At 31.8% G+C, this 17,500-nt stretch overlaps 1 protein-coding gene across 1 annotated transcript in view; it reads right to left on the reverse strand.

Annotated features, from left to right (window-relative positions):
- Nucleotides 1–17,500, reverse strand: part of reps2 (RALBP1 associated Eps domain containing 2) — a 53,449-nt gene that overhangs the window by 8,100 nt on the left and 27,849 nt on the right. Inside the window, exons 5-16 of the mRNA XM_073822734.1 lie at nt 17,234–17,337; nt 15,720–15,858; nt 15,565–15,628; nt 15,314–15,482; nt 15,087–15,143; nt 13,643–13,727; nt 12,958–13,026; nt 8,753–8,801; nt 7,276–7,412; nt 3,523–3,584; nt 3,115–3,204; nt 1,354–1,370 (exon numbers count right to left, since the gene is read on the reverse strand). Of these exons, the coding sequence (XP_073678835.1) occupies nt 1,354–1,370; nt 3,115–3,204; nt 3,523–3,584; nt 7,276–7,412; nt 8,753–8,801; nt 12,958–13,026; nt 13,643–13,727; nt 15,087–15,143; nt 15,314–15,482; nt 15,565–15,628; nt 15,720–15,858; nt 17,234–17,337 (1,042 nt within the window). The remainder of the gene's footprint in view (nt 1–1,353; nt 1,371–3,114; nt 3,205–3,522; nt 3,585–7,275; nt 7,413–8,752; nt 8,802–12,957; nt 13,027–13,642; nt 13,728–15,086; nt 15,144–15,313; nt 15,483–15,564; nt 15,629–15,719; nt 15,859–17,233; nt 17,338–17,500) is intronic.

Genomic DNA, 17,500 nt, shown 5'->3' on the forward strand with positions numbered 1-17,500 from the left:
CAGTGTCATTATTCTAACGTTATTTTTATAACTTGTTATAAAATAAAAATTCCCTCAGCTAAAAAAAAAAAAACGAACTTTCCATGTAAAACATTATACTGAATAAAAAATCTTTCACAATCATCTACATGTCTGTCTATTTTGAAGTTTAGGCTATATGTAGTGCATTTGTGGGTGTTATTATAGCACAATTCTTAACACCTTACTTCGGACCTCACTAATTTTCAAACCCTGTTTACGGCCTTGAATGTTATATGTTGTATTCTTCTAATGTTGAATTTTAAATAGTTGTATTTATTGCATATTGGCAGCCAAATTTATACTGAATATGTTCTGAAAAGATTTGATTAATTACAGTTTTAATATGAGAAATAAAAAGTCTTTAATTGTAAAGCAGTATTGCTTTTTTTTTTTTTACTCTTAGAGGGCAAACTAGTTGATGACAATATGTCTCTTGATGGCCATGGTGGAAGTGTTTCAGTGTATTTGAGACCATTGCGATAAATTTAATATAGCTATTCAAAATACTGTACAGTTTGTACAATTCATGCCTGATGTTGCCATCTAGGAACAGGGAAACCAAATCAAACAATGTAATGTAATGCTGTAAAAATCTGAATTTTATCATAATTTTACCCATTAAAGCGGTTATCTTTACCATCATTGGAACAGTGCCCCCCCAGAGATATTTGTCAGGAGCCGCCACTGATTATCATCAATATAAAATAAAGTATATTTACTATTTAATGCCATTATTCTCTCCTATCTTGGATTTAGTTTAGAAATGCATGAAATGTCAATAGAAAAATAGAAAAACGACTTGCTGGGTTTTAGAAACTGGCTCGTCAGATGACGCCTGATTAACACACTATTTCTCTGTCCAACAATGACCTCATGAAACCCATAACTCACACGACTATGACAAATGAATTTCACACAGCGATCACATTCCCTCTCACCGCTTTTACAGAAGCCAAAAGTTAAAAGCACAAAGGGGTAAAAAAGGCCATAAAGATGAAGGAAAGCTTCTGGTACGAGACGTTAAATGGGCTTTTGGGGACTTGAGCTGAGTTATGAGTATTTGATCAGACCAGAATGCCTTTATATAGAGTCTACGGTCATATCTTCATATCTTACGTAAGCATTAGCTTTCAAACACAGGGCTTGTGTTCAGATATTTGCAGGTGCCTGTGCTGTCAAAACAGTGTGTGTGAAATGTAAGCTAAGGTAAGAACGGCCCGCAGCGGTGAGGGTAGGTGCTTGTGTAACGCTCATGAGTGTGTGTGTGTGTGTGTGTGTGTGTGTTTTTACTGGGCTCCTGCGGCTTTATACTCTTATTAAACTGTGGGAAACTGCCGTCTCTTCCCAGCCTGCAGCCACAGAAACATGAGAACACACACATCAAGGACAGTAACACAACTGAAGAGGTGCAGACGTGTTCATACATGCCAAAAAGAGGAAGTTCAGACTCTTCAAAGAGGACACATAATTAATAACCGAGAGGAAAGCGATGACAGACAGCAGGAAGAGTGTGTGTGCAAAATTTCAATGAACCTAACTGGTTTATTTGATTTATTTTAAGTACAAAATGAATAATTATTGAAATTAAATTTTATAAATTAAAGTAAATCAAAATGTCCTTGTTGATGCTTACTCTTATAATGCATACTTATTTTAAAAATTAAATTAGGTGTAAATCTAATTAATGCAAAAATCATTCAAAACAATCATAATTCTCTTGGATTTATTTGAATAAATACAACATACTTAATAAGTCTTGACAAAGTACTTAAATAAGTATAAGCTTAATAATAATTTAAATGAAATGTTAAAAATACAATATTTTTTATTCATTTATACATGTTAACATGTTACATTTTTAAAATGTTTAAATTTGTAAAAAAAATTAATGTTTAACATTTTTGAATTTTTAAAATAAACATTTTTAAAATGTACTTTAAAAAAAAATATATATAATTCTAAATTAATTTAACAGATATTCTGTTTAAACATTTTTTTATTTAGAATGTTTACATTTTTTACATTTATTGGTTATTTTTAATTTATTTTTTTATTTTTAACATTTTATATTTTTTAAAAATTAACATTTTTAAAATTTACTGTTTAAAAAATATATATAATTCAAAATTAATTTAAATCAAGGCCCATCCTACATTATTCCAGCTGAATATTCTGTTTAAATATTTTCATTTTTACATTTTTTTAATGTTTAAATGTTAAAAAAACCTACATTTTAATTTTTTTAAACATTATTCCAGATGGATATTTATTTATTTATTTATTTATTTATCATTTACAATTTTTAAATGTTAAAAAACAATAATAATAATTTTTAATTCTTTATCCATCTATTTATTTTGAACATTTTTTTAAATTTTTAAATTAACATTTTTTTTATTATTATTTTCTTTTGAACATTTTTTACATTTTTAAATTAACATTTTTAAAATGTACTGTTAAAAAAATTATAATTTAAAATTCATTTAAATCAAATCCTCACCCAACATTATTCCAGGTGGACATTCTGTATAAATATTTTAATTTTTACTTTTGAAAATGGGTAAATGTAAAAAAATATATATATTATTATTATTCTTTATTTTTTTTACATTTTTAAAATGTTAAAAAATAATAATAAAAAAATGTTACATTTATTTTTTTTTTACCATTTTTTAAATTAGCATTTTTAAAATGTACTGTTTAAAATACATATAATTTAAAATTAATTTAAATCAAGCCCCACCCTACATTTTTCCAGATGGATATTTTGTTTATTTATTATTTATTTATTTAATGTTTAAATGTTAAAAAAATAATAATTTAAATTAAAAATAATAATATTTTTTCAGTTTGAAAATGTTTAAAAATTTTAAATTAACATTTTTAAAATGCACTGTTAAAAATATAGGATTTAAAAAGAATTTAAATCAAATCCCCACCCAACATTATTCCAAACGATATTATGTTTCAGTTGGAAATGTCAAATGCCAGTTTAGTGACCCCACATCTGGTGTTAATAAATTGTGTGTGTTTTTTTAATGAATGCTAGTAATGCCTTACTTATAAGTAGGATCAGTGTGAACATCTACTCACCTCCTCCCTAAACTTGCTGAAATCTGCAAAGTTTGGCTGCTGAACGGTCTTCTGGGAACTCTTCTCTGAGCCAGGGAGGAAGTTGAAGATCTGAGAATTTAAGACACAAGTTATACAACATGGCAACAGAACAGTAAAAAAAAAATAGCATGAAACATATAACCTGATTGGATGTTTTAAATCATTGTAAAATAGATTATATAAACTGCACACCAATTCAATTCTATATCAATGCACCAAAAACAGATCATTTTTGACCAGTAGCAAACCAGCATAAGATCAAGCAGTCAAGCTGGTTTCTGGAGCATGGAAGCTGGTCAAACAGCTAATGACAAGCTAGAAATCAAACACAGAACTTAAACTAGATTAAGGGAAATACTTCAAATGAAGAGATGCTAAGGAGTTCACCTGTGTAGCTGGTGGTCGTGGAGGGAGAGCTGGAGGAGGAGGCAACCAGCCACTTTTAGCACCTGAGAGAGGAAAAAATATTTAGAAAGCTACAAGAAAAAACTTCCTAGCCACTCTAAAACTGCTACTACTACTAAGGTTGATTACAAATATTTGGCCTAACAAGATTTAAATAAAACAATTTAGTAAATAATTATGTACACTACTGTAAAAAAAAAAAAAAGAATATATATATATATATATATATATATATATATATATATATATATATATATTTTTTTTTTTTTTTTACATTAATTTTTAAATCACAAATATATTTATTTTTTAATTTTTAAAGTTTAATTTTTTTTACTTTGTTTTTTCTTTTTTTTTTTCTATTTTTACAAATAATTGGCCAAACAAGGTTTAAATTAAACAATCCAGTAAGGTAAGTAACCAAACACACTACTGTAAAATAAAAATTAAAATTATTTTTTCCATTTTGAAATTTAAATGTATTTTTTTTTTACTTTCTTTTCATTTTTTTTATATTTTATAACACTTTTGATATTTTTTAATTTAATTTATTTTTTTTATTTTTTTTTATTTAATTTTTTTTTTTTTTTTTACATTTTTAACACACTACTGCAGAATTAAAAAAAAAACGTTCAAATGTTTGGGGTTATTATTTAATTAATTTTTTTTGTATTTATTTATTTTAAGAAATACTTTTATTCAGCAAGGGTGCATTAAGTGACAGTAGTCAGAAGTGAGAGTAGAGATATTTATGATGTTACAAAAGATTTCTATTCCAAATAAATGCATTTTTTACTTTCTATTCATCAAAGAATCCTCAAAAGATTTTCTACAGTTAATTATTTAGCATATTAAAACTATTTCTGAAGGGTCATGTGACACTAAATACTGGAGTAATGATGCTAAAAATTCAGCATTGCATCACAGGAATAAATTATATTTTAAAATAATTTACAGTAGAAAAGTTGTTTACAATTGTAATAACTTTTCACAATATTACAGTTTTACAGTATTTTTTTTATTCAATAAATGTAGCCTGTGAGTTCAATGCACTAGCAATCGTGACTAGGTCATTTTTGTAATTGTTTCCATGCAAAGAAACTCAGTAAAAATTGAAAGAATGATGAGATTTCAGCAATGAAGCTTTAGTGCAAAATTGATTTATGAATATTTTATTCTTTAAAACATTTAAATGATTCAGACTAGACTGTTTTTGTTTCTCAATTCAAACCTCTCGACTTAAGAAAGCCCATAGTAATAATGTCCTTAAAATGAAGGCTTTGCTTAACTTACAGGGTTTTTCACAACTGGGACCAGAACTTTATTTGACATTGGACAAGGCACAACTACAACCACAAAGAGCATTTGATTTCCAATCAAATACTCTTCTTAGTCAAATTGGTATGGTAGCGTGTTATTTTTACTTTGTGAACTTGCGTCCTCATACATTTTAAAAATAAACTTTCAATATTTTCCCAGAGAATCCTGTTACTGCATTTGCAAAAGCAGCAGTCAAAGTATCCGCACAGCACAGTTAGAAGTGCTTCAATGTCAAATGCGCCAATACAACTGTAGAACAGCCAATACCGCATTGAAACTAGTCAAATATTTTCTTAAATTAAAACATTGTAATGAATGTAATATACAGTATGTCACAAAAGTGAGTACACCCCATTCATCCATTTTAGTAGATCTTCTCAAGGGACAATACTATTGGATATATTTTAGAGTAGTCAATGTGCAGCTTGTATAGCAGTATAGATTTACTGTCCCCTGAAAATTACTCAACATACAGCCATTATTGTCAAAATAGCTGGCAACAAAAGTGAGTACACCCTAAGTGAACTAAGTGAACAAAGTGTCAATATATTGTGTTAGCACCATTGTTATCTGGCACTGCCTTAATCATCCTGGGCATGGAAACTGCTTCTCCACCTTACGCTTGATGATGCCCCACAAGTGCTTGCTTAATAGGGTTCAGGTCTGGAGACATACTTGGCCACCCCTTCACCTTCACCTTCCTCAGCGAGGCAGTTGTCATCTTGGTGGTGTATTTTTGGGTCATTATCATGTTGGAAAACTGGCGTTCGGTCTAGTTTCTGGAGGGAAACCATCATGTTCTGCTTCAGAATATACAGTACATAATGATATCCATGTTTCCCTCACTGAACTGCAGCTCCCCAGTCCCAGCAGCACTCATGCAGCCCCAGACCATGATGCTACCACCACCATGCTTGACTGTAGGCAAGACACAATTTTCTAGGTACTCCTTACCAAGGCATCATGACACATGCTGGACACCATCTGAGCCAAACAAGTTTATCTTATAGCCTCATCAGACCACAGGACATGGTTCCAGTAATTCATGCTCTTGGACAGGTTGTCTTCAGCAAACTGTTTGCGGGCTTTCTTGTGAGCCGGCTTCAGATGAGGTTTCCTTCTGGGGAGGATGCCTATGCAAACCAACTTGTTGCAGTGTGCAGCACATGGTCTGAGCACTGACAAGCTGACCTTCTACTTCTGCAACCTTTAAAGCAATGCTGGCAGCACTCATGCATCTGTTTTTTAAAGCCTGACGCACAGAACGAGTGCTCAACTTCGTTGATTGACCCTTGCAAGGCCTCTTACGAATGGAGCCCATCTTGGAAAACCCTTTATGACCCTGACACCTGTAGTGTAACTCGTTTTCAGGGTGTTACTGAACCTCTAATAGCCTTGGCCATCTTTGTGGAGAGCAACAATTCTAATTCTCAAATCCTCAGAGAGTTCCATGCCATGAGATCCCATGCTGAACATCCAGTGGTCAGTATGAGAGAAATATATTTAAAGCAATTTAAAACTAATTTTAACTGCTCTAATTAGGGCTGGGCGATTAATCGAAAAATAATCGAAATCGACATTCAGAACCTATAATCGATCAAATTTTTCCAGGAAGATTATTTCAATTACTTTCCCTTTAAAAAACACTAGCGCTCCGTTCCGTTATTCCGCCGACATGTCGATGGAGAGCTTAAACAGTATTTATACAGTAAAAAGTATTTACAGGATATACAAGGGTAATTTTATTTAGAGGAGATACTGCTTATTTTCTACTTTTAATATGAAGATTATTGAATATTGAAAATCATTTATTTTGTTTCCAATAGTGCAAGTTATTTATTTTCACTAATTTAAGAAAAATGTGACTTTTCGTTTTAAGCAATACGTGCTTTAATTTCAGTTGTTCAACACTGATGTTCAATTAATAATCATAGATAGTAGATAGTGTGTTTCCTTCAATTATTTTAAAATCAAGTAATTCACCCTTCATCCAAAAATTTCTCGCTTGTAATATGTGAACATATTTACTGTACAAAACTTGTCAGTGAACTATGAGGGCAAAAAAAAATAATATTATATAAATATTATATAAATATAATTAAATATAATTTTATTAATAAATAAAATAATCGTTCATTAATCGTAATCGGGTTAAAATGTTCAATTAATCGAGATTTTGATTCTAGGCCAAATTGCCCAGCCCTAGCTCTAATACACAATGCACAACTTTGTATGGTCTGCACATTGACTACTCAAAAATATATCCAAGTTTTACATATATTTTAGTCCAAGATATACTAAAATGGTTGCTGAAATGTGGGGGTGTACTCACTTTTGTGAGATACTGTATGTCAACGTCTGAACTTGGTAAATGGTTAAATGGTTAAATACTCAAAGAATGTTGTGATGGGCGTGAACCTTGACCGCTCTGTTGGAAGAGCTTGTTGAGGTCGAGAGAGGAGGCGCGGGAGTGAGTCTTCTGGGGTCGAGGAGGAGGTGTGGGCGGCTCCTCCACCTTCTTCATGGCATCATCTATGGAGGTACTGGAATACGACCTGTGGGTAAAACACACACATACAGACCGTTTTTACACTGTATACCAATTCATTTACCAAGAAGTAACATGTAGTTGTACTACGATAGAGTAAGGGGTTCAGTAATACCATGATACTTTGGTATATACAGTAGGTACTCAAAATTACTTTGGAACTACTATGATAAAAGCCAAAAAAGATGGGACTTTTCTGTTGGAGTTATATACTGCAGTACAGATACTGTAACAGATTTTACATTGCTAGTCCATGCAAAACTCATCACTTTTACGGTGCCACACTATTGCTATGAAGTTGTTTACTTGTTAAAGTGTAAATCTGTGGGATTTTGAATAATAATAATAATAATAATATTGTTTTTATTAGTACACAATTTAACAATTATTAAATAATAATAATAATAATAATACATTTTATAATAATAATAACAATAATAATATTATTGTTTTTATAATATTAAATAATATTTAAAAATGTTAGTTTTTAAATAATAATAATAATAATATAATGATTATTTATTTTAAATATATTTATTATTATTATTAATATTGTTATATTATTATTATAAACGTTTACAATTTTTAAATAATAATAATTAAAATAATAATGCTATTATATTTTTGTTTTACAATAATCATAAGCAGCAGAAGAAGAAATTATTAAAATTATCATTATGATTATTATAAACAGTTACAATTATTGAATAATAATAAAAAATATTATTGTTATTGTTATTATTATCATAATAAATATTATTATTATACAATGTTACAATAATTAAATAATAATAATAATTAAACAAAAATAAATTATTAAAATGATTTTTTTTATGTTTATTGTAAAACATTACAATTATTCGATAATAATAATAATAATAATAATAATAAATATTATTACTATTATAATTATTATTATAAGAGTTTACATTTTAAAATAATATATTTCTTAATAAATTACAATAAACCTTAAACCCTGTAGTCAAATACCCTAATTAGTATAAATTTATAAAATAAATAAACTACCGTTCAAAAGTTTAAGATAAGTACATGTTTTAAAGAACTGTCTTTTGCTCATCAAGGCTGCATTTGTTTGATCAAAATACAGTAAAAAAGTAATATGGTGTAATGTTACAATTTAAAAGAACTGTTTTTATTTTAAAATATTTTTTTTTTATTCCTGTGATGCAAAGCTAATATTTCATCATTACTCCAGTCTTCAGTGTCATATGATCTTTCAGAAATCCTTCAAAAATCAATCTCTTGCTAAATTGAATGCATACTTCTTGAATTAAAGTTTTCATTTATTTAAAAAAAAAAAGTAGTGAGAGTTTAAAAAGGTTTTACCTTGGCCGTGTTCTTGACTTCATGTTCGCATCAAGCTCTTGTGGAGAATCTGTAAAACATTTGTACTGTATGTTAGGTACACAGTATTATTTCTGCAATAAAACGGACCAATCTAAAGAGAAACCTTATTTCATTTAAAAGCCAAACAAAATCATATTCTTAATGTATTTCCCTGTCATCTACTAGAGAACAAAACCACAACCTGAAGTTTTAAGCCCATCCTAAACTAAACTGAACTGCTCTCTCCAGCCAAAAGACAGAAACACCGAAACCTATCACTAAATCATCAAACAGACTTGAGAGCACTGATACTATCCAAACAACACCATCTGAAACAGGCCTTGAACACCTACAGCTGCAGTTAACACCTCAAACGGCCTCTGTATCCTATCCCATCATGCTCTGCGGCATTGACGAAGACTCAGTATCAACTTTGATTTTCTTTTCTACCAATACTAAGGAAAAAAAGCATTTCATAAGAACCATATTGGAAGAAACATTGCATTCAAACTAAAGTAATAAAGCACAGGATTATTTGTGGACGCCCAGGGACTAGGCACTTTAATAAATATGAGCTGTTATTGGATCAGAGCAGACTGCATGAAATATTAGAACAAAAGGTCAGCGCTGTGGATATAACGGGCTTTGTGTCCACACCCAGAGGCGCTGAGGGGTTTTACTTCATAATATCACACCCATCATGAGAGAAAATAACAAACAGCCCTCTGCTAGAATGATACACTGGATAAATGTGACTTCAACCTGATCGGATGACGACAAGAACTGATTTGCCAAGAGAAAGCAGTGATTGGTCCATTTTTAATCATGATTCATCTGACCATGGGTCTCTTAAAGAGACAGTCACCCAAAAAATAAAATTCTGCCATTATTTACTTGCAGTGCAACAAAAACAAAATACTTTTTCTTTTTCCGGAACACAAAAGTAAATGTTTTGCAGATTGTTCATGCTGCACTTTTCCATACAATGATAATGAATGAGAATAATCACTCAAAACAGCTTAAAAAGCACCAGAAAGTAGCCGAAATACTCGTGCACTTGGTCGCAAGTCTTCTATCCAAAGAGATTTACAAACAGTGACGGGAATAACAGCGTTATAAATAGTTTTTCAGTAACAAGTTTCCCCCGTTACAACGCCGTTACCTTTATTGAAAAGAAAATGCGGCGTTACTATAATTTATTATAATATTATTATTATAACTTTATTTTTCAGTTCATCTGAATGGGTGCACAGTATACCTGTATTTGACGAACTGTAAACTTAAATGAGAAGGCACACGACTAGCCGTCGCTTTGTCTCACACACACGCAAAGAAAGATACAAAGCGAGAGAGTCTTATATACCTTGCAGAATTAACGCGCTATTCCTTTGGAATTCTTTACATTTTAAGAACTGCCAGTTTTTCTGGTAGTAGGCGGGACAAATGTGCAAACTGCAATCTCATTGGCTGGCGCTTACCTACTATTATCGCTGTTTTGATTTCAGCAAATCAGTTCGTGCGAACGCAGACAACGTTATTAATATTCATGAGCCAGGCAGCTGATTAATCCTTAATACGTTTTATATCGTTATTAATAGTAGAATTCGTAGTAGTTTTGATATCAGTATTATTTTAAATTTTTTCGCTTTTTTTATAGAAACACTAAATGACAAACAATATCTTAAGCACCACAACCAGTCTTAAAGGGGTCATCGGATGCCCATTTTCCACAAGTTCATATGATTCTTTAGGGTCTCAATTAAAAGTCTATCATATACTTTGGTTAAAAATTCTCAATAGTAGTGTAAAAAAACATCCTTTTACCTTGTCAAAATCAGCTCTGCAAAAAATCAACTCATTCTATTGCATGTACCTTTAAATGCAAATGAGCTCTGCTCGCCCCGTCCCTCTCTACTGTGGGATGATGAGCCGTAATGTTTACTTTAGCCACATTAAGCTGCATTTAGCAACGTTTAGTGGCGAAACATGCCCACAAGCACATTATTAAGAAAGGCCATTTGCAAAGATGCATAAAAATCCCTTATACGCACTTCTGCTGTGGGTGAAGCTGCATCACGAATGATTCGCACGAACATAGACACATATGTAGATCAGGATTGGCGTTTTCATTTCAAAAACGAAAGTAACGTTAATCCTCTGCATCTTCAGTGGCTCAGATGTCAGGAGTAAATGACGACTGCTATCCAACAACAGAATATTATTGTCTTCCCCTGCACCTGAGTCGACACAATGGCGGTCGGAGTCAGATTGTTTCAGCTCGGTGAAGGCGGGTCTAAGGTAAGGCGCTCATGTCAATCAACTATTGTGGGAGCGGCCTCCGTCAATGTGTTGTCACACACACAAGAAGCTGAGAATGACCTGATTTTAAAAAGAGGATATTAAAAGATAAAAAAAAAATAGCACTGGGTGGATTTTTATCATTGTAGGGTGGTTGTGTACACAAACTGCCAACACACTTTAATGTTCAAACAACATGTAAAAGTGAGTTTTGCTTCCGATGACCCCTTTAAGTTCAGTCAACATGGCCAATATGCATTCATACATGGTTATTCTAATTACTTAAGTTCTAATTACTAAAGTTCGATGCTAAATTTTCATAATATCATATTATAACGCTTGACTGACTGATGCTAAGTGTACTTTCAGATATAAAAAAAACTGTGCCATTAAGCTATATATACATATATATCAAATATTTAATATTAGTCTGGTGAGTAAACTAAAAAAATGTACTAGCCAATGGTGATTCTATTGCCAAGGTGTCCGTAGAGAGTTAATAATATTTACAATAATTTTAGAATTTGACAGGTGTCTCAACATTAAAATAGTGTAGATTAGTGTACAATATTTTTATAATAATAATTTTAATTTATTAGGTGTCCATTTCATTCAACATATTTAAAATTGGGGACGTATTTGAACATTTTTCACAATAGTTACTTTCCCTGATCATTAGTTACCTTTTTAATGATGTAACTCAGTGACTAACTCAGTTACTATTTGTGAGAAGTAACTATTAACTATAACTAGTGAAATGCCCAAAACTGTTTACAAATAGCGATTTACAAATGTGATCTGTGAATCTGTATTTTGCGACGGTTTAAAAGTTAAAACGCTTAACTAAAGTTAAAAGGATTTGTTTCTTACAAAAACAGCTTTTCACTTTACAAGGTGTTTCATTGATGGACTGGAGTGGTGTGGATTACTTTGTGGATTATTGTGTCTTTATCAGCTGTTTGGACTCTCATTCTGACGGCACCCATTCACTCCAGAGGATCCATTGGTGAGCAAGTGATGTAATGCTACATTTTTCCAAATCTGTTCTGATGATGAAACAAACTCATCTACATCTTATATGACCTGAAGGCCAGTTAATTTTCAGCAAACTTAATTTTTAGATTAACTATTCCTTTAAGGACGCAATAAACTGGAGTACTAAAATTATTAAAATGAAAACTGAAGTAAACTGTTGGTCTCTTTTTGACATAAAACTACCTAATGGCATCAGAAAACCTGGAATCTAGTGCATATGTGACCCTGGACCACAAAACCAGTCTCAAGTAGCATGGGTATATTTGTGGCAAAAGCCAAAAATACTTTGTATGGGACAAAATGATAATTTTTTCTTTTATGGCAAAAATCATTAGGATATTAAGTAAAGATCATGTTACATAAAAATATTTTGTAAATTTCCTACCGTAAATATATAAAAACTTAATTTTTGATTAGTAATATGCATTGCTAAGAACTTAATTTTGACAATTTTAAAGGTGATTTTTTCAATATTTCAGATTCCAGATTTTCAAATAGTTGAATCTCAAGCAAATACTGTCCTATCCTAACAAATTTATTTAACTTTCAGATAATGTATAATTAACCCTTATGACTGTTTTTTGGTCCAGGGTCACATGTATCATATATAGCTTTTTGAGCTAGACAGCATCCATTTACTTGCATTACATTTAAAAAACCAACTGGAATATTCTGCTTAACATCTACAGTATCTGTGTTACCCAGAGGAAAAGTCATTCAGGTTGAATAAAATGAGGGTGAGTAAACAACCACAGAATTTTCATTGTTGCCTGAACACAGACGGTAAAGAACAGGTAAATTAGAGGCTTAGTTGATTCGGTGTGGGTCAGGGGCGTGTATGCGGCCCGCTGTGCCTGAGGACCAAGAGTCACCTGGTTTTAAAGTGCTGACACGCTGTATTGGCTTTTCATGTGGGTCTGGAATCCTCTTCGGGCTGAATTCTGCTGACACAGCAATAAAAACAGAGAGAAAGAAATCAGCTACATAAGAATATCCATAAGTTTATAGGTTATCCCTATTAAGTGTGGAAAAGTGGCCCCAAAAATATCTGCACACTTATTTTAAGAGACTTCTAGACGAGTAAAAATTATTGTCTTGTTTTTAGAAAAAACAAGTCAAAATTAAGTGAGTTTTTGCTTGAAACAAGCAAAATAATCTGCCAATAAGGTAAGAAAAATGATCTTGTTTTCTGTTTGAAATAAGATATTTTTGCTTACCCCACTGGCAGATTATTTAGCTTGTTCTAACTTAATTTTGACTTGTTTTTTTCTGAAAACAAGACAATAATTTTTACTCGTCTAGAAAATCTTTCTTGATTTAAGAATTTTCAGATATTTTGGCTGGAAACAAGACAAAAAAATGCAGTGTTGTATTGATTGAATTTTATGGACTTTTGTTGTAAGGTGTCCTTGATTATGTTAAAGGCACCTATAAATAAAAGGCATTATTAATATTATTTAGATATTTTTAAGTGTCCATATACTTTTTTGAGCCACTGTATAAAAACATATTATATATATGTTTGTGCTTATTGATGTCTGTCTCTGAAGTCATTACCCGGTTTCCTGCTTTCATCTCTCACATCCTGTTTAGCGGTCACACCTGGTCTAGAGGTCATCTGCAGGTCAACAGAACCCATTTCCTGTTTGGGAAAATGAAAAGCCAGCACAAAATGGCTGATATGAGGACATTTAGAGGTTAACTCAGGTATAAAGGATGGATTAGATGGATTTTTTGGCTTACTGAGGTCTCATAGGAGACTCATTAGCACCCTCTGCCTTCAGCATATATATATATATATATATAAAAATTATTAATTTCTATAATGTCTTTCCCAAAGAAAATAAAAATAAATATACTGACTCCAAGCTTTTGAATGGTATAGTGTATAATGTTACAAAAGCTTTTTATTTTAGATAAATGCTGATCTTTAGATCCTGAAAAAACTGTTTCAAATATTGATAATAATAATAAATATGTTTCTTATTATTACAGAACAGAAAATCAGAATATTAGCATGATTTCTGAAGATTTCTGTGACACTGAAGACTGGAGTAATGATGCTGAAAATGTAGCTTTGATCACAGGAATAAATTACATTTTTAAATATATTCAAATCAGTTATTTGGAAATAGTAAAAATATTCCACAATATTTCTGCTTTTGCTGTATTTTGGATCAAATAAATGCAGGCTTGGTGAGCAGAAGAGACTTCTTTAAAAACCTTACTGTCCAAAAGCTTTTGACTGGAAGTTTTTTTATATATAACATGTATGCATGTGCAATTTTGTAGTATTTCAATTTACTATTTTTTTATATGCAAGCTATATTGCATGATTTTAATTTTAAATATTTTACATCCAGAGACACATTGATAGCAAAAGCTAAATGAACGAATGTATGAAGCACAATAAACCAGGGGTTGTTAACTAATTCAGCAACAATTTTTTTTTTTTGTTATTTGTCAAAAATGCACTAGATGTTAATTGTTTTCTTTTAGATTTTTTAGGTTATTGAGCGGAAATCAAATAAATTATAAATATTAAATGAACTTAAAAAAAAACAGAAATGTTACATTTCAGTGGCATCTAACTGAAATAAAATGTTTGAAATGTTTGTAGTTGAACTACTAAAATTATAAAAAACTAAATGTGCAATAAAAATAAATAGAAAAATAAATATAACAAAACTTAAAACCGAAAATAAAAAAACAAAAGCTAATTCAAAATAATACATTCTAAAAATATTCATTACTATATTATTTAAATAATACAAAAACTGAATAAATAAATTGTATACATATATATATATATATATATATATATTTTTTTTTTTTTTTTTTTTTGATGCTTTGGCAATATTGCATGCAGATCATCATGCCAGTAAAGCATTTAATATTAAAAACTGAAAGAGACAGAGAAGGAGAGAGACAAGAAAAGGGCAGAACGAAATGTGCAGAACATTGAGATCTTGGCATAAATGATAAATGAAGATCTCCTTACGAGCTGATTGGCTCCAGGCATCATATTGTCATCAAAGACAATAAGAGGTTCAGTCACCTGTAAAACAGTTGCATTTGGAGCTCAGTTCAAACTTGTCAATCCAAACTCATAATTGCAAAACACGATACTGAATAAGGAATACTATACAGTTTTAAACTAGACTTTTAACTAATTAAATACTGCAGGTGTAAATATTGTTGCCATTTTGTGAGTTTTAGAGTTTATACCTCAGATGGTGGCGCTGTAAGCACACCTGGTTCCCCAAAGCCGGGTCTCAGTGTGGCGGGGAGCGTTTCAGGAAGAGGGTAACCATTTTTCCGGGCCACGATTAGATGGAAGGCAGTGCAGAACTCTGGGAACGTGAGAGCACCGTCCTTGTCGACATCACTCAGCTCCCTGAAGGACATCAAACAAGATAGTTTGAATACAAAGGGACAGTTCACTGTATGTTTAAGAGGAACTGAGGCTTTATGTTCACCATATATGAGACAGCTCTGGAATGGGAAGCTTCGACTTGGTGAAGAAGTTTTTTGCAACAGTTCCTGGAAGAAAAACCAATGCAAACCTTAAAAGTGTCCAAATAAAGTCATAAATCTAACAGTATGAGAGGTTTGTGAAGCAGATCTCTCTTACCCATAATGAGAGCGCTGAGGTCAGGCTGGAGACTCCTGAACTGGTTGGTATAATATTCACGCTGCTCCTCTGTGATCCTCCAGGGGTCGTCAGAGTAATCGACTTCCACTCGCTCCACCAGCCGCTCTACAGATGCAACCTGAAGAGAAAAACAACTGCCTGAGAAGACCCGAAAAGCTTGCAGATGAAAATATTTTCGAATTACATACAGTATGCCTTTCATTGCTGTCAAGGAAGCAGCAGGCTCTTGTTGATCAGTCAATAATGAAAAATAAATCGAAGTCGGATTCAATATACAGTTGAGGTCAAAAGTTTACATACCCTTTCAGAATCTGCAAAATGTTAATTATTTGACCAAAATAAGAGGGATCATACAAAATGCATGTTATTGTTCATTTAGTACTGACCTGGATAAGATATTTCACATAAAAGATGCTCCGGAAGGAAAATCCATGCATTAAGAACCAGGGGGTGAAAACTTTTAAACAGAATGGAGATTTCTTATTTTACCTAAATATCATATTTATTCATTTAGTACTGCCCTTCAAAGGCTACAGAAGATAGTTACATGCCTCCCAGAAGACAAAATAAGTTAATTTTACCCTGATCTTCAAATTCAAAAAGTTTTCACCCCCTGGCTCTTAATGCATCATTTTTCCTTCTGGAGCATCAGTGAGCATTTGAACCTTCTGTAAAAGTTTTATATAAGTCCCTCAGTTGTCCTCAGTGTGAAAAGACGGATCTCAAAATCATACAGTCATTGTTGGAAAGGGTTCAAATACACAAAAATGCTGGAAAACCAAAGAATTTGTGGGACCTAAAGGATTTTTCTGAAGAACAGCAGGCAGTTTAACTGTTCAGGACAAACAAGGGACTCATGAACAACTATCACTACAGAAAATCACAGCTGTGGATCATTCAGGTAACAACACAGTATCAAGAATCAAGGGGATGTAAACTTTTGAACGGGGTCATTTTTTAAAATTCAACTAATATTTTCTCTTGTGTAACATATTTTATGTAAAATATCTTATTCAGGTCAGTACTAAATAAACAATAACATGCATTTTGTCTGATCCGTCTTATTTTGTTAAAATAATCAACATTTTGCAGATTCTGAAAGGGGGGTGTAAACTTTTGACCTCAACTCTGTTATTATTAATATGTCAGTCATGTGATCTTCATCAAGCAAAGGCTGACAAAAGGTTACAAGCTATAGTATCATGTGAGATATATTTTAACTTTTTTCTCTTTCCTTCATATCATTTTGATGTTTTATGTTCATGGCTGTTATCATTTTGGATGCAATCGATCTAATTACTTGTAATTTGTATTTGTCTAACCAAATACGGGGCCTGTATGTGCCCTGACTTGTTATTACTGATATTCTAGCAAAAAATACACTTTTAAAAAGCTGTGTCATGACCTAAATCCTGATTTAAAGCCCTAATGAGACTCCCAAAGTTTTGTTTGATCGTCCAATCAGATGCAGAAATGATGAGGGAAATGCTCACTCGTGTGATGACAGGCTGCTCCGGTTGCGGTTTGAGAGAATAATGACTGGGAGAAGAGTTTTCCTGAGGAACGCTGGGACGACCTTGCACTTTACCATCATACACTGTGAACGACAATGAGATAGAGTTAATATTTTATGGTGAAGACAGACAAGTTAATAGCATATAGTGTTTCATTACTGTGATCACTGTTTTTGGCATCTAAACATTTGACGTTACTGTAAATGACGCACTGATGCAGATGACAGAGCAAAATGACATTAAACA

This window comes from Garra rufa, chromosome 18, assembly GCF_049309525.1.
Source record: "Garra rufa chromosome 18, GarRuf1.0, whole genome shotgun sequence".
Classification (NCBI taxonomy): domain Eukaryota; kingdom Metazoa; phylum Chordata; class Actinopteri; order Cypriniformes; family Cyprinidae; genus Garra; species Garra rufa.